The sequence below is a fragment of the Euprymna scolopes genome, chromosome 14 (assembly GCF_053919585.1).
Source record: "Euprymna scolopes isolate OS-2025 chromosome 14, ASM5391958v1, whole genome shotgun sequence".
NCBI lineage: Eukaryota > Metazoa > Mollusca > Cephalopoda > Sepiida > Sepiolidae > Euprymna > Euprymna scolopes.
This window is the reverse complement of record NC_136495.1, coordinates 72,954,267-72,980,117: the sequence shown is the minus strand read 5'-3', so window position 1 is coordinate 72,980,117 and position 25,851 is coordinate 72,954,267. Positions and strand designations below refer to the sequence as shown.

At 36.1% G+C, this 25,851-nt stretch overlaps 1 protein-coding gene across 1 annotated transcript; it reads right to left on the bottom strand.

The window, feature by feature from the left end:
* Positions 1-2,797: 2,797 nt before the first annotated feature.
* LOC145292755 (uncharacterized) lies at positions 2,798-19,850 on the bottom strand. Its single transcript, XM_080138791.1, has 2 exons — positions 19,106-19,850; positions 2,798-2,823 (listed from the first exon to the last, which is right to left on the bottom strand). Exons 1-2 carry the CDS (start codon positions 19,848-19,850, stop codon positions 2,798-2,800), a joined length of 771 nt encoding a protein of 256 aa, XP_079994917.1.
* Positions 19,851-25,851: the final 6,001 nt, after the last annotated feature.

Sequence of the window (25,851 nt, the reverse complement as noted above, 5' to 3'; positions counted from 1 at the left end):
GGCTTATAAGAGTAGTGGTCGATGGACAAAAATCAGAGGCCTGCAGTATTAATGCTGGAGTCCCTCAGGGGTCAATCCTGGGCCCAACTCTCTTCCTGATCTACATCAATGACCTCCCTAAACACATACTTAAATCATTCGTTGACATCTATGCTGATGACACGACCATCTACGGCAACACATCAAAGGCTGTAAATGACAAAGTTCTCTCTGATTCTCACTCCTCTGATCTCGAGCGCGTGATTCAGTGGAGAAGACGTGGCTGGTTACCTTTAATGTATCTAAAACCAAACTCCTATCCTTACATCATCAACGCTCTGATCCCCATCTGCCATCAATTGGAATGAATGGCTCTCGTCTGGGAGAGGCCCCGTGTTTTGACAAGCTTCTGGGCTCGACCTTTACTCCTGATCTGAAAGGGAACACGTACATCAAGTCTGTTGCCAAGGTCGCTGGAAAGATGGTGGGATCCTTCTACCGCTCCAGAAGATATCTCACTAATGATGCAATTCTCTATCGATATAAAAGCCAAGTACGTCCAAGGATGGAGTGCTGCTGCCATATCTGGACAGGAGCTGCTAAAAACAGCCTATCCTGCCTTGACAGAGTACAAAATAGACTTCGTGGCTTAGTGGGGGGTGCCCTTTTCTCTACCCTGCAACCTCTCTCCCACAGAAGAGACGTTGCGAGCCTATCCTTGTTTTATCGTTATTTCCATGGCAGGTGCTCGTCTGAACTCCAATCTCTGGTCCTCCCTCGCCAATCTTTCACGAAAAACACCCGTCTAGCTGAATCCTCTGTGAAAAATGTCCCCCACTCTTTATCTGTGCCTAAATCAAAACGTGGATTCCATGAACAAAGCTTTTTTCTTAGAACTGCACGCCTGAGGAACTCTGTTCCGCCTGCCTGCTTTCCACCTGACTACAACTTGGATGTCTTCAAGTCCAACGTTAACAAATTCTTAATGAACCCCCCCTTAAGTAAACACTTCATCAAATCTCTACACTAACGTAATGTACTTGCAATAACCCTTATCCCTGAGTGGCTTCCGGGCCTTGATAAGTGGTGACCAATGTGGAAAAAAAAAAAAGAAAAAGGAACCGAAGGCATTAATCGTCCAAGTATCGAAAGAGATGCGAAAGTCTAGGTTGAAGCAGGAACTCGTGTTCACAAAACGTGTCGGGTAAACTACGTCAACAAAAAGGACGTTGCTATTGCCTCCATCAAGGGTAATTCTGCCCGACCAGTGAAAAGGAGTGCTCATCTTTCTCTGGGACTGTATGACAGTAGAACATATTGCTTATTCTGAGGAACTGTTACGAGGGAAAAAAAGACTCCAAACGAAAAAGTGACAAGAAGATTATCCACGTGAAGACAGATGCCTTTGTTAAACAGTATTGGTCCATTGCAAAACGAGCAGATATGAGTGGACCAATGCTGTTCAAAGCCGGATCGAATATTTTGATGGTGATCTTTACGCAGCATACTGTGTTTACCATAAGTCATGTAGCGTCAACTTCTGTACAATGCGGAATATTCTAAGACAATTCAAGTCAGCTGAATCCACCAAACGAGGAAAAAGTGGAAGAACAAAGGACAGCGACCAGGATGAGGCATTCGAATGCGTTTGTGTTTTCATCGAGGAAAACGATGAAGAACGGCTAACAAAACGATGAAGAACAGCTTATCATTAAAACGGGAGAATACTTGTATGGTAGTAAATCCACGGTGTACGGAAATCAGTACCTCAAAGAAAAGCTGATAAGTCGATACGGAAATTCTATATTTGTAACTGACGGCCGATTGCATCAAAAACATTGTGACATTTAGGGGGAAAACCTCTGACATTCGTCGTGAATACTACAATAATATCATGGTTCTCAACCCGGTGTTTGGTGAAGCAGTTTGCAAAGAACTATTATTGCTGCGTGCCTTTATAGGATGTGATTCGGTGTCCAGAGTGTTCGAGATTGGAAAGAAGTTAGGGCTACAACGAATCATCAAAAGGAAAAAGACAAGGAAAGATTGTTCAAAATCGTTCTGTCAACCAAAGCAAACGCAGGATGTGGTGGAAATCAATGGCAATGATTTCACTGTTCAATGGTGATCCGAAGGACTCACTGGCGTCGATTCGATACAATATGCTCTGCAAAAAGGTTGCAAGGGCAAAGAGGTTCGTCTCGCTAGAACGACGCCCTTCAATCGCCTTTGCCTGTAGATTTCATTCGTTGCGGACCTACTCTCAGGTTATGGAGTGGATGAGATGTAGTTATGAAATGGCACCATCTGAGTGGGGATGGAAAGTAGTAGGGGACAAACTTGTTTCAGTAATGATAGACAAAAGTCCTGCTCTTGATGAACTGATTCAGATGATTCATTGCAAGTGTTTGGAAGGATGCATTACCCTCAGGTGTACCTGCAGAAAGCATGGACTAGAATGTACACGTGCATGTGGACACTGCCAAGATGACAACTGTGACAATGTGAAAATTGCTCCAGTTATAGATGATGAAGATGAGGAGGAAGAAGTGCAAACATCTTTAAAGAAATATTATGACATGTGAATCGGGTGGGTAGGAGCATCCATAAATATGGAATAAGAGGGGATTCAACATCACTCCAACAATTTCAGGTGAAAGACTGACCCCCAAAACATGGATAAAATTGCAAGATTTATTAGTTTATCATGAAAACTGTCCGTGTTAGAGATTTGAAACGTAATAGAAAATTACTCTTAAGTCGAAAATATTCAATTTCAAAATTTGAAACTTTCCCATGCTCAAATCTTGTCAACCTTTTAGTATGGTACATAGAAGACCCAACCTGACATAAAACCGAAAAAAAAAAAAAATTCTTGCAATTTTTTTTTTTTTATCATTTCGTATTTGGAGTGGACTAGCACTTGATTAAATGGTTTCTTTTATTGTCGTTACACCGTAATCACGTGATTAAAATTATACCAGACAAAAAATTGGGAGGCAAAGTGTCACTTAAACCAAGATCGCATTACATTGTCCGCAAATAAGTAGTTTTTCGAATAAAAAAAATCATTATCGATTACCTATGTTATTTGTGAACTATTTGCGTTTACATAAAAAAACACATTATCATTGTATGCGAATAGGTGGTTTTTAGAATATTAATCAATATAACTTTATTAAAAAATAGTAGAATAAAAAAAATCCCTAATAATGTATATAAATTAAAGTGGTATCTACCACGCTATTTTTGTAAATAGTATTTTCAAGTTAAATTCAAGGTTTACAATATCTTTGTTTTTTTTATTAAATTGTTGCGTGTGTCTAAAGTAAATTAAAAAAATGTGTTCGAATGAAAACTAAAACATATATAAGTCTCTGTCTGCCTGTCTCTCTATCTATCTATCTCGGTCGATATCGTGCTAGAAAACGCTTCAATAGATTCACAATTATCCAACGATAAATGTAATTTATGTGTTAGGCAAAAGATAATTTAGTTTTTATTTTTTTGTTTTGTTTTGGAGTGTAATATTTTCACAAATAAAAAATAAAATGTAAGACTTTTTCAGCGGGAAAATGTACTGAATTATATAAATAACACGTAAGAATATTGTGTACGTACAGAAATGGCGTTGTGATTTAGTTTCGAACTGTTCGTTTAATGGCTGAATAACGGAATAAGGGAATGAGAGAATGTATAATTCTCAGCCAATCGGATAGGCTGGATTTATGGAAGGGAGAAATCATTATTTGTGTAGATCGAAGTTTGTAAGAATATGCGATAGTGTAGGAAATAAGTAGTCAGTTAATGACTGAGAAGACCAAAGAAGGTAAAAAATAGATTAAATGGACGAATGGGGTCGTAAGAGAACATGGCACTCATCGGAATGAATGTAATGTTTTAATATTATGTATTAATGTGTATGTAATTGCGTTCTATACTTAAATAAGGTAATGGCTAATGGTGTAAACGTACTAAATTTTTATATGCTATCTGTTGTTGTCAATATACGGTAGTTTCGTCCAGAGGGGAAAAATGCGCATCCTTTTTTATATATAAGACTAAAAGATTTTGGCTTGCATATGTATTTGTTACCTTTTTGCGTTATAAAACGACTAATATTTAATAGAAGTTTTCAGGCAGTTTAGTCGCCGACGTTCCGTTTTCTTTCTTATCTTTTTTATAGTTTTTTCTTGATCGACTCACACCGTGTAACTAAAAGGTCAACAAGGATATCTTACAAACACGGATTACTTACAAAACACTCTCTGCTAACATGTTCAAAATGGCTTTCAAAATAATAACATCATTTCAACACGGTAACAAAAATACATAAGTACCCAACATTTACATTTTTCCGACCGACCCTGCACACCCAAAATTAAAAGCTTGGTTCATCGTATTTGCGCGTGGGGATTATAACAACGATTATCAAGATTAAATTTTGGACAGATACTTTGACTAACCGCCCCTCACAAAATGGGGTAGGTTTTGGGTGTCAATTCCAAAAGCTATTCTTAGCATGAGGATGTTGGGAGTGTCTAACCCATAAATCGTTTTTAATATGAGGAGGTTGGGGTTTGGATGCTGGGCAATATCAACAACTGCTGCACTTAAACTTTTTACGAGGGTGGCGCATGCTCCTACCGGTTAACGGGTCCATCTAGTTTATTATTAACACAAATACCATAGGTAGTAAACGTAAGGTTCAATTCCCTTCCATTTAGACCCAAAAGTCCCCAGGGAACGTCAAATCCTAGTGAAAATGAACAAACGGTGAAGTTTTAAGCCTTAACATATGTAAATTTCATTTCTGTACCATGCAAAAAAAAAAAGAAATCACTAAGTCCATCATTTGCCCCCACCCCATTTAGCCACAAAAGTACCCAAGGCCGTAACATATTTAAATTTGAGTTCAGCACCATGCAAAACTGCTAAATAAACATACACAGAAAATTTTGGATGAATATGGTAAAATAGTCCCAAAAATGAAGTGTTTTTATTAGTCCTAAAAGAGCCCTTGGGGCACACCCAAGAGTTATCGCAAAGTATTGACAAAATTATATAGAAATCAGTTGTAACTTTTCAGAAAGTTTTATAAAAATCCAAGGTCTCAATTTTTTTTTTAATAAGCACAAAAGTGTCAATTTTTGCCATTTTAAGCTGAAAGATACCCCTAGGGGTGAGCAGTCGGAGTTTTCCCGGGAAATCCGTTTTGTTATCTTTTTACTCATATCATGTTTAATGTTTGTGCAAAATTTCAAAAAATTCCCAGGCGTAGTTATTGAGAAAAGTGCGGACAGACGAACGGATGAACGGACAAGAGTGAATTTACAGGTTCACCTTCTTTTTGTCGGTGCACCAAAAAATGAAGTAAAAAAAAAAAAAAAAAAAAAAACGGAAAAAAAAACTACGACATGCGAATATTATGTCTTTTCTAAACAGGTCACTTCTTGTAAGTATATAAAAAAAAACTCCAGCTGAGACAGTAAGTCAATTACAATAACATTACACCAGCTTGGTATGCCTTTTAGAGAGCGTTTTATAACCAACTCATTTAACGTAAGAAAGTTTTATGACCGCGCATGCGCAGTCATGAAACTGTTAAATCAGATAAATATCCGGTGGCCTCCCACGTACCAATTTTTCGAATTTTTACCCCTTAGCAATCGTTTTTTTTTTTCTGGATGAAAAGCGATTAAAAGGTTTTTAACCTATACATCAAATTTTAAGTCATCAACAAAGAAACTACGAGGGGTGTTCCAAAAGAAAGGCCGCCTATTGTATATTCCAGTTTAGATTAGAGGGGATTGCATATTACATTGTTATGATGACTGAACTTAGGCATTCATGACCCCACAGTTTTATCTCTCTGTTGCAACCTATGTTATGGACGTGTGTCAGAAGCAGAGATGCGTCGTTAAATTCCTCAAAGTTTCATCCCTCTGATTTCAAAGAAATTTTGATTTCAAGTCGTTTTATAAAAGTTATTTTTGGACACACAACACACACACATGTAACGTTGCACACGTTTACACACGTAGAACCAGCACGTTGTAGCAGAATACGTCGCAAGGAACATAGAACAAGTAATAACTCGACTCCATTTTCTTGTAACAGCATGCATTTCCTCATTCTCCTGCCAAGCGTGACTTCTCGTAGCGGCCGTGACGTTACCCATGTCTCTAATGTTCTCTCCTTCCCTTTCTCTCTCTCTCTCTCTCTCTCTCTCTCCTTTTTATAGTCTTTTTCTTTCTCATACTGTGACGTCATTTCACACACGGCTCGGTATTTGCTTAATGCAACTATACGCGCTATGTTACACACATGTATTCATCTATATATGCTATTCTGTTCTATCTACTATTATATAAAAAGAACTTTGTGTGTGTGAGGAGAGAGAGTGTGTGTGTGTAAAGGAGCGAGAGAGAGAGTTCCCTATAGATTTGGAAAGGACTGACCGATTATTTCCGAAATTTCACATGAAGGTACTTGATGTGAGTGGGAATATTCTTATGTAAGTTTCGTATTGTATAGTGTCTGATAAATATCGAAAATTGATAATCGAAAAAATATGATTGAAAAAGAAAGTCCGATTTTGACCAAAGTTAACACTTTTATACAACCTAACATCACAAGTGCGGTTGAGAAGTTGTTATATCACCACACAAGCAGAAAGCCCAGCCTATAAAATCAAGTGTAGAATCTTTTTGTAAGACAAGGACGCGTCGAAATGAATGTTTCATTTTAGAGCATAATTGAACCATAATACTAGACTTTTGTATGTTTAACTTTACTTCAAGTTATTATGTAAAAATAGTTTCATAAAATCAACGGTTGGGTTTTTAATAAGACAGGAGCGCCTTCGAAATGCATGTTTCTGTTCAGAGCACTATTGAACCATGATACTTGATTTTTGCATTTTAGACTTTAAGTAAAGCCATTATTTACGTATCATTTTATAAAATCAATAGTAAATTCTCAACAGTGCAATGTAGTGTATTGTAAACTAAGTCACTGCATGTGAAGCTTCCTCGCATCACACTGAGAGAGGAGGGGGCTAGGAAGAGCAGGCAATCAATCGATTTGATTAAAAAATGGCGATTTCACCGTTTTCGATGATAATAAATGTATGGAAGTGTGGAACATTTGTTGATCCTTATTCAATCCCTTACAACGTCGGGTCTCTCTACTAGTATATATATATATATATATATATATATATATATATATATATATATATATATATATATATATATATAAGGCACTTTATCTCTGTATGTGAGAGTTCGTTTTCTATGGAGTCCGAAACGACTGAGTCTATGTATTTCAAACTTCACAAAATATACTTTATGTGTCTAGGAATGTTCTTAGATAGGGTTTGTAGTAGAATTCCTTCAATAAGTATCGAAAATCAATAATCAAAAGCATCTGGGAGCGAACACACACACACACACACACACACACAGAAAGTACCTTCTATATATAAGTAGAGATAGACATTGGCTCGATTGTCCTCTAGTGGTTTTTGTGCCTTGAGAGGGCATTCATTAGTGCACAAAATTCACTTCTGCATTTGTAACATAGCGTGCGAGAAAATCAGCAGCTGTATAATAGCTGACTAGCGAAAATTTGAGCAGCAGCAGCCGTCTTAGCCCATACGAAAATTAAGCGAGTGTGGCCGCGCTGACATCACGAGGAGAAGCAAAAACAGAAAAAAAAAAAAAAAAAAAGGATAGCACGTGCTCGAGCAAAAGAAGCAAACGGACGTGTTTTAACTCGAATGCGGTGTGAGAGAAAATGCGCCGCGTGGTCGAAAGGCAAGCGATAACAAATACATGTGCGTGAAAAAGCGTCTCGTCAGACATTGACGCGTGAGTGATATTTTGAAACACAGTGAAGTGCGTTGTCGGAAATTACTTGAATAAATGATTTTTATATTCACCTAGGAAAAAAAATGCTGAATCGTAATTTTTTATGTCCTTTCTTGTTTGTTTGTTCCTGTGAATGGACCAGATAACGTGCGGGTCTGAGTGGATGAAATGTAACGACACGGCTCAAGTCATCATACACATATAGTTTCGCACTGTTTTCCGACCTCCAGCCTCTGTTACATCGCCGCGGTGTTTGCATCCTTGTGCATCTTTTACTAGTAGGCTCACGGAATATAATGGCCTGAATCATAGTTTAAAATGAAAGGGGACATGCCATGGTTTAATTATGATCTAAGCAGAAACATTCCCTTTTCTTTCTTTCTTTTTTTACAGTTTTTTTCTTGATAGACGCCCCTGTTGTATCAAAGAACCTGCTGTTGATTTTATACCCCGTTTCTCCGAACACCTCTGTTTTACCGAATACTTCTTCGAATGCGTGTGTCCTTTTATTTCTACTGTGCCGTCACTTCGCACAGTTCACTCGGTCATTTGCATATCTTTATGTGCTGCTGCTGCTGCTGCTGCTGCTGCTGCTATCAGCATGAGCGCTTTTGTTAAAGTACCGCCCCAACGAAAATACCTTCGACATACTCGACTAACAGTAAGATCCCACACCTTCACTGTATAGACCTTTAGATACCGTAAACGTTTCTAATGTGAATATTTCTTTCTTTGGGCCGCTTGTCTCTCTGTTCCCCTACTGTGCCAGCATACAGTAATCTAAATGTAATGTAGACAAATATCTTGCTGCCAAATTTCACACTTATATTGCTCTTTATAAATTTGGCCCCTATCACAGTAACCACTTGCTCTCTGGTAGCAACATGCCTAGTTAGGTTTGTAACATTACCCACGTTTACACATGTAGACCAAACATGTTGAAGCAAAGTACGTTGTAAGGAACATAGGACAAGTGATAACTCGATTCCTTTTTTTTTTGTAACAATAACGGGACAAGATCAACGTGTAGTATCTGTTCTGATGCTACACTTCAATCTTTTGTTCTCGGTTAGCGGAGGAAAAATCGTTCATGATTGAGACAGTTTTTATTTTTGTTCTTTTTCTTCACATTAAACAACGTTCCTGGTGTCTAAGTCTGTCCTCGTGGGGGGGGGGGCAAAGTAAATAGAAACAATGACATTTATTTACTCATTCTCCCGCCACGCACGAATTCTTGTTACGTCTATGACGTCACCCACGTCTCGAACGTCCTCGTCTCCTCTGACGCCTGTCCTCTCGATCGTCTTCCATGTATCTAACGTGATCTCAGACGTGCTCTCAGACGTGCTCCCGAACGTGCTCCCCTGTATGTTACACACGTTCTTTTTTATAGTCATTTTATTTATCTTTATGTTGATGTCATTTCGCATTTTGTATGCATTTGTGTCTGCGCTCTGTCATAGGTTGCATAAAAATTAAAAAAAAAAAAAAACAATAAAATAAAGTTTTGTATCTGAATTTTTCTTGGATGAGGATTAATGATTCGCATTATTTTGAATTTTTCGGATTACTGTTTTCGTCCTGAATATTATTCGCGCAACATTTCGGTCGATGTACTCTCCAACTTTCTCCAGGGGTATCTTGTTGAATGCGAAAATATTTTTGCTAAACTGAGAAATCTGCACAAAATTTCTAATGGGACCCTTCATTTAAACTATGAGGGTGGCAAGTCCTAAGTAATTCGCAATCGAATTTTTAGTGTCATCACTCCGAAGATTGAACCTTCAACCTCCAAGAAAGTGAAACTTAGCATTTAGTTACCGGGTACTTTATCCGTTTCGCCACAGTGCAAAATAATAATAAAAATAAAAAAAGAAAAAAGTCTGTTGTTTTATCTCTCCTTTATCTGTTTCTTCCTTTGATTGTCTGTCTTTCTGTCTCGCCCATTCTACACTCGTAAGCAAAAAAAAAAAAAAAAAAATGGGTCAAACAAATTTTATACATTTTATCACACTAAAAGCTATATTGGACAAAGAACAATTGAACAAGGGAAACTTAAACGAGACTAATAACACAGAACAAGACATTTACTTTAATAAATGCTTAGGATGGAATCGGATTCTCTTTTGATTTCTTTAAAAGATCAATCCTTTTAGACATGCTCTCAACCAAAGTGGAACACTGTGAAGAGGAGATGCTATTTCATTCACTTTGCACAGCTTCCCACAGTTTGTCATTGTTTGAAAAAGTTCTTCCATCCAATGTACGAGATATTATGGACCAAATATTCTCGATTGGGTTTAAATCGGGGCTTTGACCTGGCCAAAATATCACATTAATTGAATTATCAGAAAACCATTTTTTTGTGACTTTAGCAGTGTGTGCAGGGGCATTATCATGTTGGAAAATAATGTTCTGAGATATTTCCAGCTCCTGCATACTTGGTAACAGTCCTGTTTCTAATATTCGAATGTATTCCTTTGCATTGATTGATTTCTTACATCTAATAAGTTCCCCAACTCCTGCGGCAGTAAAAGTTCCCCATACCATTATCTCTCCATTCCCGTGTTTAACTGTCGTTTTTATACAACTTGGTGAAAATCTTTCTCCAGTTCTTCGATTGCCCCATTCGGGAGCATCGGGAGCATCAAGAACAAGACAAAATCTTGATTCATCTGACCAGAAAACATCCCTGAACCAGTTTTTATCTTCCTTGCCATAACACGAGAAAAATCTCTTTCTATCATTGATGTTCTTCTTAGATAAAAATGGCTTCTTTGCACACCTTTTAGAAGAAAATCCCATTTCTTTCATTCATCTAGATATTGCATATCTAGAAAGAGAATTTCCAGCCCCTGTTTTGAATTCTTTGCTATGGTCAGCATAAATTTCTTTCAATCCTTCAAAACAGTTAATTTAAGCATGTGGTCGTCCTTCAAACTGAATGCTTTAGGGAGACCAGATCCAGATTTCTCTTTTACCAAGCATTCTACTTCGAACCATTGACCAATTCGCTTCACTACAGAAAGAGATGTTTTCACTTTTTCTTTTCTTAAAATATAAAAAATCTGCTTGTAAGTCATTTGGTGCGTAAACCTTTGTGCCGGCAAAAAGAAACAGCGAACGCATTGTTTCTCTTTGGGGAACTTTGAATCTTTTCTCCCGCTTTTTCCCCTTCGTTGTGCCAATATCTTAATCGTTTTTAAACGACAATAAATTTCATTTTAGTTTTCCCCGTACTTTTGGCACATTCAACAGTTCCCCATTAGAACTCTTTAAACTTTCGAGATAATATTATTTTGTTACGCTATCGATTTTCCTCCTGACTAGATGATATCCGAAAGAGCTCTAGAGAAACTTCCGCGTATTTTATTTAAAGGTGTGTGTGTGAGTGAGTGAGAGAGAGAGAGAGAGAGAGAGAGAGAGATATGTCTCGGATGTTTTGATGAGCGTAATGTCACGGCCACCGAGAGTAAGAAGAAGGCTTGTTAACTAAAAAATACCAGCAGGCAATGTAGGTAAGATTTGTCAGACTGTCAGTACTATATGAGGGCCATATGAAAAAGAGCAATAAAACATTTTTAAAAAGAAAAAGGAACACAGTTCGATTACTACTTAAACTGAACTTTATTCAATATAAAATATAAACATTATCTATGTAAAATTAAGTAATTTTAAAGCAATATACAATTTAATACTGATAAAACTGAATTATAAATTTAGGGAACAAACAATTAAAGAAACATTAAACACAAATATTTTTTGGCCTTCGGAACAAGATCACAGTGCAGTATCTGTTTTGATGCTACACTTTACCTTTTCTGTCTTCGGTCGGTGGAGGAAAAATCTTTCATGACTAAGATTATTTTTGTTCCTATCCAGAGTCCCCCTTATTGGGAGGCTGGATTTTCTCCACAAGATTATATGTTTGGGAAAAGGTGCTATAAATATAAAACTAGACAAAATACTGTTAGAAACTCACTCAATATATATTACCGTGACGTAGGTTGACATATATTCGGTGGGTTTTTAATAGTATTTTGTCTAGTTTATTATTTATAACACCTTTTCCCGAACTTACCCTGTTAAAGAGAGAGTCAGGTGCCATTTTGAATTTTCCAATACATCGGTAAACAATGTATGTTTTTCGAGCTGAATAAACATGTTACATTGAATAAAAACACGAAAAATATATCCAATTTGGTAGAAAAGTAACATATCTTGCTTTTGATAACATTTATTTGTTATATATTTGTTTTTGACAGCTTTTTTGAATCTATGTGTACAGTAATACAAACCCAAAAATTGTTTGTTTTGCAGTAAAAAAAAATATTTGTTTTGCAGTAAAAAAAAAAAATAAATAAAATGAAATATTCGACTTTCTCCAATAAAAATAAAAGTTGAAACACGAATTCACTTACGATATTTTGATTAAAATTATCTCAAATGTGCAATTATAATAATTATTTTCCGAACGGAGAATTGTTCTTTTTCTTTAGAACATACGGTAACACATATTGGTAGCCATATTCTTTTATGCCTGTTAGCATGAGCACGTGGTTGAATACCGGAAGCTATCTATACCTACAACTTAATTAGGAAGTGACGTTATGCTGTCATATGCATCGGCCTTCTTTATCGGTAGCCACGGTAGTGTCCAGTTTAATAGAAGAACGCTGGTCTTGCGTGTAATGTTAAATGATAAAAATCTAGTTGTTTTTGTCTTTTGTATTCAACAGTGCTTTTAACACAGTAGACTTTGGTCATTTAACCATACACGCCAGACCAGCATCCTTTTACTAAACCGAACATTACCCTCACGAAAAAATCTGAAATTACCACCAACAGCATGGTACGTAAGAGAAAAAGAGAAAGAAAAAAATATTTTAAGTTTCTTAAAGATTCTGTTACGAATCGAAATATCGAATTTGGTTTTAATAAAATATGTTTGTTTATTAAGTTGTTACAAAAGTAATGGCCGAGTTCAGCAACAAACATTCTTGAAAAATAAACAACAGAAATGGTAAAATTAATCAAAATACGAGCCTTGCACAGTTATGCATCTCTGCCGTCGATCTACAAGATTATTTATTCCTCGTTAATAAAAAGTTATCGGCTGTGATGCAGCAAAGATTTTGAAAGTTTATTTCACCGCTTCTTTGGACCGAAACGTGTAACCATTTAAAAATGAATTTAAATGCTTTTTAAAAAAAAATGATAATCAGTAGGCGAAAGGTCTTGAGAATATGGAGAGTGTGGTAAAGTCTCGTATTTCAAGTCAGTGAGTCAAGAGAGTCAATCTTGCAACATGTGGCAATACGAAAACACGAACAAACAGTATTGTAATGGATACCTTTTGAAAAGTAATAAGTGACCAACTGAGAAAACTTGATATCTAAGTTTCTCTGTCTATCTTAGAGATAAACAGATAGATAAAGAGAGATAGAGAAAGAGAAGGGGGGAGGGAAAGAGTAGAGAAGGAGAATTGATAAGGCCATCCAAATTACAGATACGTTTAAATTTTAAATTGGACAAAAATGCACCAGCCGAAATATAACAGTTTCCTATATATATATATTTGTAGTCATCGACATACAGTCCTGTTTCGTAGTATCACAACTCATCAGTGCCGCTAGACTAGCATCTCTCCCTAGCCAAGGATTGAACCCAGAACCGTCGTGTTGACAGTCGGTAGTTTTCCCACTCGACCATGAAGGCGACGCCCGTAAATAACTCGTCGGAATGTCTATTTAAATGGACCCCCGCCACCACTTTCATAGTGCTCAAATCGTCTGTTATATATATATATATATATATATATATATATATATATACGTATATATATACATATATATACATATATATATATATATATACATATATACATACATATATACATATATATATATATATATATATATATATATATATATATATCAGCTGATGGTCTACTTATATTGCATGTCTAGTAATCTACATAACCACTTGTCCCGCACCTCTACCTAAACTGAAACTCTAAAATAAACAAAACAATGATGACAGTACAATCTAAAAACCAGGACAAAACTAAAACAAAACAAAATTGCTTCCTCACTTGAGACTTGCATTTATGAACATGCGTGGACTTAGAACTAATTTAAATGACATTGAAGCATTTCTCCTAACAAACACCCCGGATATCGTAGCACTAAGTGACACTAACCTACACTCCTCCATCCCCTCTAACTACTTTAATATTCCCGGATATCTTGCGCTCTGCCGTAAGGACTCTGACAGACATATGCACGGACTTGGAGTCTATATTCGAAACACCCTCCCCTTGACTAGAGAAACAAAACTAGAATCTGACGATCAAGCCTTTATGTGCTTTAGACTTAACATGCAACATAACATTAGTTACTTTTATTTTCTCTACCGCTCTCCCTCGACCCAGGACTGTACCTTAATAAACAAAGTCTCTGACAGCATAGATACAGCGCTTTCCCTCGACACTAGCGCACAAGTGCATGTATTTGGTGACTTCAATGTCCACCACAGCAACTGGCTTCGATTTTCTACTTTCACAGACGCAGCTGGTAGCACAACACATAGCTTCTCTATATCTCATTCCTTATCACAGACGGTTACGTTTTCAAACCGTTTCCCTGACCAGCAAGAACAACACGCATCACTTAGATTTGTTTCTGAGCACAGTCCTCGATGATTGCGTTATGAATGCCCACAGCCCACTTGGAAATGCTGATCATGTAGTGATAATAGTTGAAATCGCACTAAGTTCTAAAGCCAAAACGGAAGAGCCATTATTCAAAACAACGAGATATTATACACAGGCTGACTGGGAAGCCATCAGGGATCTCATCAGAGACGCTCCATGGCGAAATATCTTCTCACTTCCTGCTGAACAGTGCGCATATGAGACCACTGAGTGGTTCAAAACGGCAATTGAAGCACATGTTCCCACACGGAAGTTTTATAGCAAGCCCCACTCTCCCCAATGGTTTACTTCTACTTGTGCAGCTGCCATCGTGCAAAGGCAGCATTCGTACCGTAGATTTAACCGACATGAGTCCAGTTCAAACAGACAGAAGTATATAGAAGCCAGAAATAACTGCAAGAAAGAAATAGCGACAGCTAAGAGAGGATTTACTGAAACCACCAAAAAACGCATCGAAGAACAGAAACTAGGAATCTGTGACTTCTGAAAAATCTACAACAGTGTAGTAAATAATGGGCAACCCAAAATTCCCCAACTATCCAGCTCAGCAACCGGGAAGGCTAACATGCTTGCCAGTCGGTTCGCCTTCAACTTCACAGTGGATCCTGCAAACCACCCCTCCCTGACTTTCCTTTGCGGACAGATGCCACACTAGACTATCTGGAAATCACCCCATCTCAGGTGCATGCTATCATAAAAAATCTTGACACTTCAAAAGCATGTGGACCTGATCTCATCCCGGCTGTGCTATTAAAAAAATGCTCCGCCGAAGTAGCGCCGGCTCTCTCCAAACTTTACAACAACAAATGCCTTAAGGAATCTTGCTTTCGTGCCTGCTGGAAAACCGCTTCTGTGGTACCACTTTTAAAGAATTATGGTGAAAAAACTGACCCAGTAAATTAGCCTCCTCCCACTTTTCGACAAAATATTTGAGCCCATTATTAACCAAGCTCTAGTCCATCACATTACAGATTCTAAACTTCTGACCGACCAACAATACGGGTTTAGGCAAGCCCGTTCCACGGCAGACATCCCAACTGTAATCTCTAAGTGTATATATCATTCACTTGACAAAGCAGGGGAGGGTAGAGCGATAGCTCTAGATATATCTAAGGCTTTTGACAGGGTATGGCATGAAGGTCTTCTCAGAAAAATCAGATCGCACATTATCATTTGGAAGAATCTTTAAATCCTTCTTAGATAAGAGAAAAACCCAGGTTGTCATCGATGGTCGTACATCCAAACAATATGATATAAATGCGGGAGTGCCCCAGGGGTCTATCCTTGGACCTCTATTATTCCTGATATTCAGAAATTACCTCCCTGACAAAATTGTCTGTCAGATGGGTATATATGCTGATGACACCACTCTATAACCGACACGACAGAAAAACAAAAGAACACATATGTAGAGAAATAGCAAAAACACTAGAGGATGACCTCCGATCTGTAGTGGAATGGGGACAAAAATGGATGATCACATTCAATGCTGCTAGGACTAAACTTGTTTCCTTCAATAACTACAAGAAACCTTCTCTACCACCAATAGCAATAGCCAAAGACTCTTTATCTGAAAGTACATCTTTTAAACTCCTCGGCCAAATGTTCACAGGAAACATGAGTTGGAAAAATTACATTGAGAGCATTGTCAGAAACGCTGCGAAAAAAATAGGTTCTCTCTACCGTGCTAGAAAGCTACTAACGTCCGAAAGTATCCTGTACCTCAATAAAGCCACCTTTCGCCCATGTATGGAGTATTGTTGCCATATTTGGGCTGGTGCATCTGCTACTAGTCTCTCGCTCCTAGACAAGGTTCAAAAGAGAACCGCCAACCTGAACTGTCATCTAAGTTTCAGCCTCTGTCCCATGTAATGTAGCATCCCTCTGCCTGTTCTACAAGTATTTCAATGGTGAATGCACTGACAAACTGCAAGCACTTGTGTCCCCTCGACGTAAGTACCCCCAACAAGCAGCAAAATCCCACCCCTTCACAGTTGAGATCGCTAGATGTAATAGAGCCTTCTACACCAGTAGTTTCTTCCCCAAAAGTGCTGAACTTTGGAATTCCCTTCCGAGTTCCTGCTTCCCCAACTGTACTGACATGTAGAAGTTCATGCGTAACGTGAACAACATCTTGCTATCAAACTCCCCACATAGTACCCCTGTAGCTTATGTCCCTGATAGTAGCCCTCTACAGCAAAGTGGCAACGTCCCTTGTTTGGGGTGAAATTGCAATATATATATATATATATATATATATATATATATATATATATATATATATATATATATATTTACAAGCAGGCACCCCCCACACACACATATATATATATATTAAATAAAATTCTGAAATGATGTCAGATTACAGATTGAATAATACTGTAAACCTAAAATCGATATAAATATTAGTATCAATATTTATAAGACAATCTTTAAGATTTTAATTTTTTATATTCCTTGTCAAATAATAAATTTTGTAATTTTACATAATTTAATTCATAATCTCCATACTAGCAAAAGTACACGTCGTTGACTAAGTTCAAAAACAGCCTACGGGAAATGGACTCTGATTTATTAAAGTATGATAGGTTATGAAAAGGAAGGGTTGTAAAGAGATAGCTTCGAATTTGGGGGTATCAAAACCAAAGCAAAATATGATGAAAATAAAAAACCCATAATTTATTATACTATACCTGTTCACACTGAAACACTTATCACAATATTCTGTGGATTAAAAAACCTTGTTAAACTTTGTGACATATTTCCGTTCTATGGAGGTCAGGCGGGAACGAACACTTACTTAACCAAAACAGCAAACTAAACAATTTCCTTAAAACAACAAAAATAATAAAAAGCAAACGCCAACCCAAAAACCTAAAACGCATTCTTACCTCATCCAAACTCAATCAAGACGCAACAAAAGGAGTCACAAAATGCAACAAACAACGATGTGGAGTCTGCAACATAATATTAGAGGGAAACACATACACATTTACGAACCCCATACAAACATTCAAAATTAAAAAAAACCTAGATTGCACCTCAAAAAACGTGATCTATGTAATAAAATGTCCAGCATGCGATAAATCCTACATAGGCGCTACAAAAAACCTTAGTAATAGAGTAGCCCTACACCGATCCAACATCAAAATCGCGGAAAATAGACACCTACATGTATCACAACATATACACACATGCAGTGGAGGCAGATTCGAGATAATGCCCATCTTCCAAACTGACAACTACTTCTACTTGCTAACACAAGAAAAAAATTTCATAGCAAAGTTTAACTCCGCCTTAAACATCTCTCCACAATTATACACATAAATAGGCAAAACACAAAATACACTTACACGCATGCATGCTTAGGTAGGTGTGCACCCTCACACACGAAACAAAAAAAAAGCACAATAAGGCACACGCACACTTTCGCGGGTGCGCGCGCCCATACCCAGTACATTACCATTTCTCTTAACTAAACAAACAACTAGAAATTAAACGTATGTATGTGTATGTGCGCGCGTGTGTGCGTGTATATATGTGTGTGTGCGTGGGTGTTCACATATGATTGTGTATGCGTGTGTGTATATGTATATATCATCTGTTATCTATGCTACATCTTGTTTGTATGTATACGTGCACTTATGTTTCGGTGACCGAATCCATGTATGCATATGTGCTTGGATTGGAAAGGAAACTTCAACCAATATATACATAAGGTGGAATGTATGAATATGTATGTGTGTGTGTGATTGTGAGTGCATGTGCCCATATATATATATGGGTGGATGAGTGTATACACATCCGTATGTATGTGTGTGTGTATATATATATATACATATGTGTGCACATGTATGAGTGGGTAAATGTGTTCGTGTGGATATGGATATACGCGTATGTGTGAGCCCCTGCATATGTCTGTGTGTGTGCATGTGTGTGTGTATGTGTATGTGCCTACATAGTATGTTGATGTTTGTGAGTGTATGTGCACATACATATATGTGTGTACATATATGTGTGTATGTGCGTGTATGTGTGTGTATATATATCTTCTACCTATTCTCCATCTTACTTGTGTGTGTGTGGGTGCGTTTACGTATGTCTGAATGAGAAACGTTACAGACACTGGTTTCTGTCAGAGGTACAGGTAGTTTGAATATACTGTGGAGTGTTTTCCCTGAAGTTAGTAGCATTGCAGCAATGCCAGTCCATGCCGCAGTGGTGGTTACAGTACTGCTGGAGGTGAAGTAATCATAAAAGATGTTGAATAAAAAGGTTTTTCCTGTTCCGCCTGGGGCATTTAAATAGAAGCAATTGTTGTGTGGGGCTTCTTTTTCAGTTGCCATGACAGCCTTGATGATAGTATTAAAGACCTTTAATTGTTCATTGTTTAGCAATTCAACATTAGGCCGGTTTATATTTCGAGTCATATTATCTATTGGAGGATCACCTGTTGGTTCAGGTAAACCCATTGTCTGGCAAGAAGAACCATGCTCATTAAATATTGCTTTTATCAAATGAAGTGCAGTGTTTTCACATATGCTTTCATCATAAGCAGAAATGAGGTCTTCAATCATGCTCTCTTTATGGTTAATGAATAGTTGAAAGGCATCCACTGGATGATGATAAAGACACAGCATTGCAAACATGCTACGTAGTTTTTGTGGCATTCTAAATGTAGCAGCTTCAGTAAGAGCATTTTCTAATTCAATATCATCTTGCAATAATCTAAGGCTGATGCAAGCTTCTCTAAATGTAGGGAATGTATGACCTTGGACTGTTCTCAAATCTTCAAATGACTTTGCTCCAGAGACATGAAGAAGCAGAATCCGTAAATAAAACTTTTCACCTTGGTTTGGTGAAACTGAATACATTCTTGTGATTAAATTACTTGACCGCTCTCTTTTAGTCCATTTTGTAGTAGTTTTGTTAAATACATAATGATGTGGAATATCACAGTAAAAATATTGGTTAGCAGTAATATCATTCTGATTTAGTTCAAACCAAGCAGTCAAATTTGTGTGATATTGTTGTGCTTGTTGAATTGCTTGTTCAGCTTGTCCATGTTGATAATAAATCTGTTGCTCGCCAGGCATGTGTACAGCTAAACGGTACACAACATGAGAATGTCCATGCATTTTATAGTCAGAAAGACGCCACATTGCTTCTGGAGGTGATACATATCTGCATGATAGATATTGCGTGACTTCATCTCTTTGTTCTGATCGCATTGTTTCTCCTTGATTGATATTAATAGATGAATCATGGTTATTAACCTCCATCATAGCACTATCATGTCCTTTATAAACATATTTAAATATGTATTTCATACTCTTGACTGAAGAGCAGATTTCTAAGTTAATATGAGCTCGATATTTTCTCAGAAGAAATTTGTTGAAAGGGACTATGTATCTATTATCAACAGTAAAATTACCGACTTGAACTGAGTCACCATTATTTTCACGCTTGTAAGCCGGGTATCCATCAATGTTTTCTACTGTTTCTTCTCTAAATGCCTTTGGAAATTTTTATTTTTTTTTTGCATAATCCTTTACTCATACAAGGAGAATTAGGATTAACTGCACCACATGGACCATGTAGCATTAAAGATTTAACTAAATCACGAAGCTCTGGATCTTCAGGTCCAGGTATTTCTGCTGACACAATTGCATCAATTTGTTGAACTGTTCTGATCTTATCCTGATCTCGCAGCATTATGATCATGTGGCAGTGTGGTAGCAGTCTTTTTTGAAATTCAATAACATAAACATATGCAACAGGAGTTCCCAATACATGCCTGTCTTTAATGTCTTTCAAAAGTTCAATTAGATGTGCATGATACACACGTGATATTAAGTCAGGTCGATTTTGTGTAATCTGATGACCCCAAGTTGTTTAATATTTAAGGACATCTTGAATTACATGTATAGGTAAGGAATAGGTCTGGCTTTCCATATTTACAGAAAACTGCCATTGCATCTTGATACAGTTGTTGAAGATTCCTAGGACTTCCTGTAAATGAAGATGGTAGAATAACTGGTAAACCAGGATCGCCATCTTCATTCCTTGCTAAATGATTCATTAAACCAGAATATTGAGCTGCTCTTAGTTGACTTTGATGGCTTTTAATGAAGTTCAATCTGCACCCTTCAACTTTCACATATGCATCAACTACATATTGTTGGAATAGTTTACCAGATCTATGGATAATACTGAATGAATCTCTAATTGCAAGGCGATAACTGTAATACTCTTGCATTGTCACTTTATTGCGAACTCTTGTTTGCCGTTCTGGCCTATGTTGCATGTTTATGTGCCAGCCTTGTTCACCATTTGGAAACAATATGGGATATATCATGGGGTCCAAGTGGCAAGACAGATAAGAAATTCGGTGTTTTGGTTGAGAATGTGGGTAAACAATGATATCTCTGTTGCCAGGTGGAGCACCATCCTCACCAAAAAATACTACACCTATTTCGTTGTTTATTGGATTGTATAATATTTTGGTATCTAAACCAGCGGTGAAATGCATCGAAACTCTCCTTAGCTTTACATTTTCCCTTATAGTACGTGCTTCCTCTTCTAATTCAATGGCCCTCATATTTTTATAAGCTTGGGCATAAGGATTATTCTCCATAACTGTAGCTATGGTTTCAAAGACACTTTGGATACATTTGTTATGTTCTGGTAAAACGCGCAAAAAATAGAGGCCTCTTCCAGGAGGGCGGACAATATTTGCTCCAAATGATGCAAATGAAAATGATGAGTTGTAATTGCGTATATTAGATCTGAAATTAAACGCTTCTTGGTCATTACCTTCGAATAACCTTTGGATTTGAGGAGGATAATCTTGTAAGGGAGGAAGAGAAACTTTTCCTTTTTGACAACAATTCAATGCTTCTCCTCGAAATCTAAGTGCTCTACAAAATGAGCAAATCAAACTCATGTCACCTACAAAATAATACGGGATATTTTGTCTTTCTGCTTCATTCATATTGTTTCTTCGTTCCCGTTGCCTAGCTCTTTCATTTTGCAGATAAAGTTGTCTGTCTTCTTCAATCATGTTATTTATTTGCTGTCTCAATATGTTTCTCCTTTGCAATCTGATATTATCCCTTTCTTCAGTTCGTAGCTGCTGACGCCTTCGTCTTTGTCGTTCTCTTGCAGCATATCTTGTATCTTCCAATGTAGTGCTAGTGATTTGGTTTATTCTGTGTGAAAATTTAATTGGTCTTAATAAAAAAAATTATAAATAAAGATTTTGATATGAAAAATAAATGTTTCTATAATGAAATAAAATTCAATATAAATGTTTAAAATGAGAATAAATATTTTTTAATTAATGAAACCGTTTTTTTATATTAAAAATCATTAGTGTGTATTTTTTCTAAGAGGGAATTTAAATCAATATTTTCATAATTTAGCTCTGTAAAAAGGATATTTAGATGATATCTAGGTGAATTATATAAATTATTTAATAATAAATTATTTCCTCTCCTAACATTTATTGGTGCTTTTACACTTTGTCGCCGAAAAAAAAGACGCCATGTTTTTCAGCGCACCTGCTGCCAGAATCCAAGAGAGACATTAGTATTTTAAAGTGTAGAAACTATTTTATTTATTCAATAAATATATTGAAGTAAAAGTATAGAAGCACCTAATTTTTCTTTGATTAAAGAACTGTACACGCTTTCCAGTTATTTCATGATTCGGTCATAGTTTAAAGTACTGATGTCTTCCTCGGATTCTGGCAGCAGATTTGCTCAAAAACATAGCGTTTTTTTTCGGCTACAAAGTGAAGAGGCATACATTTATTTGTGAACATGTTATTTTCTTTTGTTGAAGAACTTAATAATTTCATTTCAATAAATTATATCTTGAATTTTGTAAAATATACAAAAAATGTAAAAACTGAGAATAAGTAGTAATTGTCTGTATTTTTGAGATGAGGTGTTTTCATTGATTGAAAAATCGGGTATAGCCAACCATGTCTGGATGGAAAGGGGGGACCATCGCCCCATATGGGATGAAGTAAAAATAATAAAGAGAGAGGCCCACTGGAAAGTGAGAAAACTTAAAGAAACAGCTCACATGCTCGGACATAACAACCTACTGAGCAAACCAAGCATAGATCTGAATGCAATTTGGACACCTCTGATAGAGAGAGAAAACCTTGAATAACAACATAGGTTTAACATTAACAAAAACCAACTAAGAATTGTCCTAGTGACATATGGCCGAGTGGTCCTAGACGTTGTATCAAAGTTTACAGTTACCCAAAGGTGCTGAGTTCAATCCTGAACGAAGGCAGTGAAAAGTAACATTCAAAACAGAGAATCAGCAACTATGTGCCAGAGCCTAGCTGGAGTCCGAACACGGTACCCCGTAATAATAATAATAATAAAGGGTTGGGTTCGAGACTCCTAACAAACGGTTCCCCAGTTCGATACCTGATGAAGGCCGGAGGGCAAAACAGCCGAAACGTTGTGACTCTAACAGCCAAGATGAGGAAGTCAGTCCGACAATCTCAATCACTGAGAATAAATATTTGTTTAAATTCTAAGTAATGAAACAAAGTGTTTATTTGATATTAAAAAAGTTAAGTTGCGTAATTTTTAAAAGGGTATTTAATAGTCAATATTTTTTCTAATTTATCTCTATAAATAAGGGATGGCTAGATTAAAATTTAAGTATTCTAATGGCCGTTTCTAAAATTGCCGAAAGTAATTTAATTATTTTAAATATTTACGGTAAGAAGGATCCAAAATGTTAAAAACTTACGCCGGATTAAATATTTAGTTTCTGATCATCAAAATAAACTGATAACAATCATTTAATACTAGATGACTTATCCACACGTCAGTAAACTTTGTTGAAGCAAAGCTCTGTTTTTCTTGTTGACGATGGTGTTGTTTGTTTGCGGTTAAATGAATAACGAAATTTCACCAAGCGTTTACACTGGTTTAGTAGATAATTTTGTGGTTTTACCGTAAAGTTCGGCTAAAACAAGTGTTGACGAATTACCTCCTTTGAATCGATATCGTGTGGCAATTGAAGATCGTCTGCTTGTGGCAATTGAAGCGAAAATCTTATTAGGTATTAAATGCTAAAACATTTTAATACAGCTGGCTAATTGGATATAATGTAAAAGTTATTCTGAATTTTAATCTAAAATTTTAATAATAAAAAAACAAAGCTTAACAATTTCTCGTATCTTTTTTTTTATATTAAGAAAAATGTAAGCATCATGCTGAAATAATAAAAATGCCATTCTTTATAAGGGGAGAGGGCTTCACTATTCTAAACCTTCACCTAAATAACGATTTAATGAAAAAAATGTTTAAAATGTTCTTGTATCTTTTTTATAATTTTTGTTAAATAAGAAAAATCAATAAACTTTGATAACACTATTGTAAGAATCATGCTGAAAGCCATTCTTAATATGGGAAGGGGGTTAACTATTCTGAAACATCATCTAACAATGTAATAAAAATAATGGAAAAATATATGTATGAGCAATAAATATTTCTTCAGTTAAATAAAATATACTGAAAATCTTTAAATAAGAAATAAATATTTCTTTAAATCTTAATTAATGAAACAAAGTATTTAACTGCATATAAAAAAAAACTTAAGACGACCCATTGTTTTGTCCTTATTAAAAGGGTATTTTATAGCCAATATTTTTATAATTTAGCTCTGCAAAAGAAGGGATATCTATATTAAAATGTAATGTAATTATTTTAAATATTGAAACTAAGGAAGTAATTAACTTATTGGTACTTGTGCAGTTTTGCCACCACAAGTGTACGAACCATGCTGAAATAATAAATAATTATTATTTAGAAACCTATAATTTAACATGGGAAGGGTAGGGGTTAACTATTCCTCCCCTCACAGTTTAATGAAAAAAACAGTTTTCTTTTCTTTTTTTTTTTTCTTTTTTAAGTTCGTATTTTTCGTGGTGGCAAAACTGCACTAGTACCAAATTATTTTAAATATTTAAAGTGAGAATATCTAATTAAAATATTTTAAATATTTTAAGTGAGAAGGATCAAAAATGTTACAAAAAGCTGCTAGAAAGGACTTGGCCTGCCTTGATAGAGTTCAAAATAGACTTCGTAGCCTCGTAGGAGATGTCCTTTTCTCTTCCTTGCAACTTCTATCTCACAGAAGAGATGTTACGAGTTTGTCTCTGATGTATCGTTATTTTCATGGAAAGTGTTCGACTGAGCTTCAATCTATGGTCCCTCTCGCCAAACTTTCACAAGAAACACTCGTCTAGCTGTAAACACTATCAATAATTCCCCCCAGTCTTTATCTGTGCCTAAACCTAAACGTAGATTCCATGAACAAAGCTTCTTTCTTAGAACTGCACGCCAGTGGAATTGTCTTCCGTTTTCCTGCTTTCCGGCTGACTACAATATAGTTGTCTTCAAGTCTAACGTAAATAAGTTCTTGATGAGCCGTTCCATATAATTTATCAAATTTACCAAATTTTCATTACTAATGATTACTATATTGTCCAATTTCTACTGTACACTCTTTAACCCTTATCCTTGAGTGGCCTCTTGGCCTTGATAATGTGGTGATGCCTATGCAAAAAAAAAAAAAAACTTACGTCGGATTAAATATTTAGTTTCTGATCATCAAAATAAACTAATAACAATATAGGGAGAGGGGTTAACTATTCTGAACCTTCACCTAAATAACGATTTAATGAAAAAAAAGTTTAAAACGCCTTGTATCTTTTTTTATAATTATTGTTAAAATGAGAAAAATTAATAAACTTCTGAAAGCCATTCTTAATATGAGGAGGGGGGCAAATATTTGGAAACTTCACCTAACAATGTAATAAATAAAAATGGAAAAAATATATGTATGAACAATAAATATTTTTTCAGTTAATAAAATGAAATATACTGAAAATCTTTAAATAAGGAATAAATATTTATTTAAACCATAATTACTGAAACAAAGTATTTTACTGCATATAAAAAAACGGTTATGGGGAGAAGTGTTAACTATTCTGAACCTTCACCTAAATAGCGATTTAATGAAAAAAAATTGAATGGTCTTGTATCTTTTTTTGATAAGTTGTTTTAAAATAGGAAAAAAAAAACTTTGATACCGCTATTGTAAGAATCATGCTAAAAGCCATTCTTAATATGGGGAGGGGGGGTAACTATTCTGAAACTTCACCTAACAATGTAATAAAAATAATGGAAAAATATATGTATGAACAATAAATATTTCTTCAGTTAAATAAAATATACTGAAAAT

Bases quoted from the DNA above. Each gene is read 5' to 3' on its own strand.
- LOC145292755 (XM_080138791.1), bottom strand. From the start codon at position 19,850: ATGGAGGTTAATAACCATGATTCATCTATTAATATCAATCAAGGAGAA. The intron at 2,824-19,105 runs GTGAAAACACTG...GTTTTATGTCAG, and splicing joins TGCTTATGATGAAAGCATAT to GTTGGGTCTTCTATGTACCA.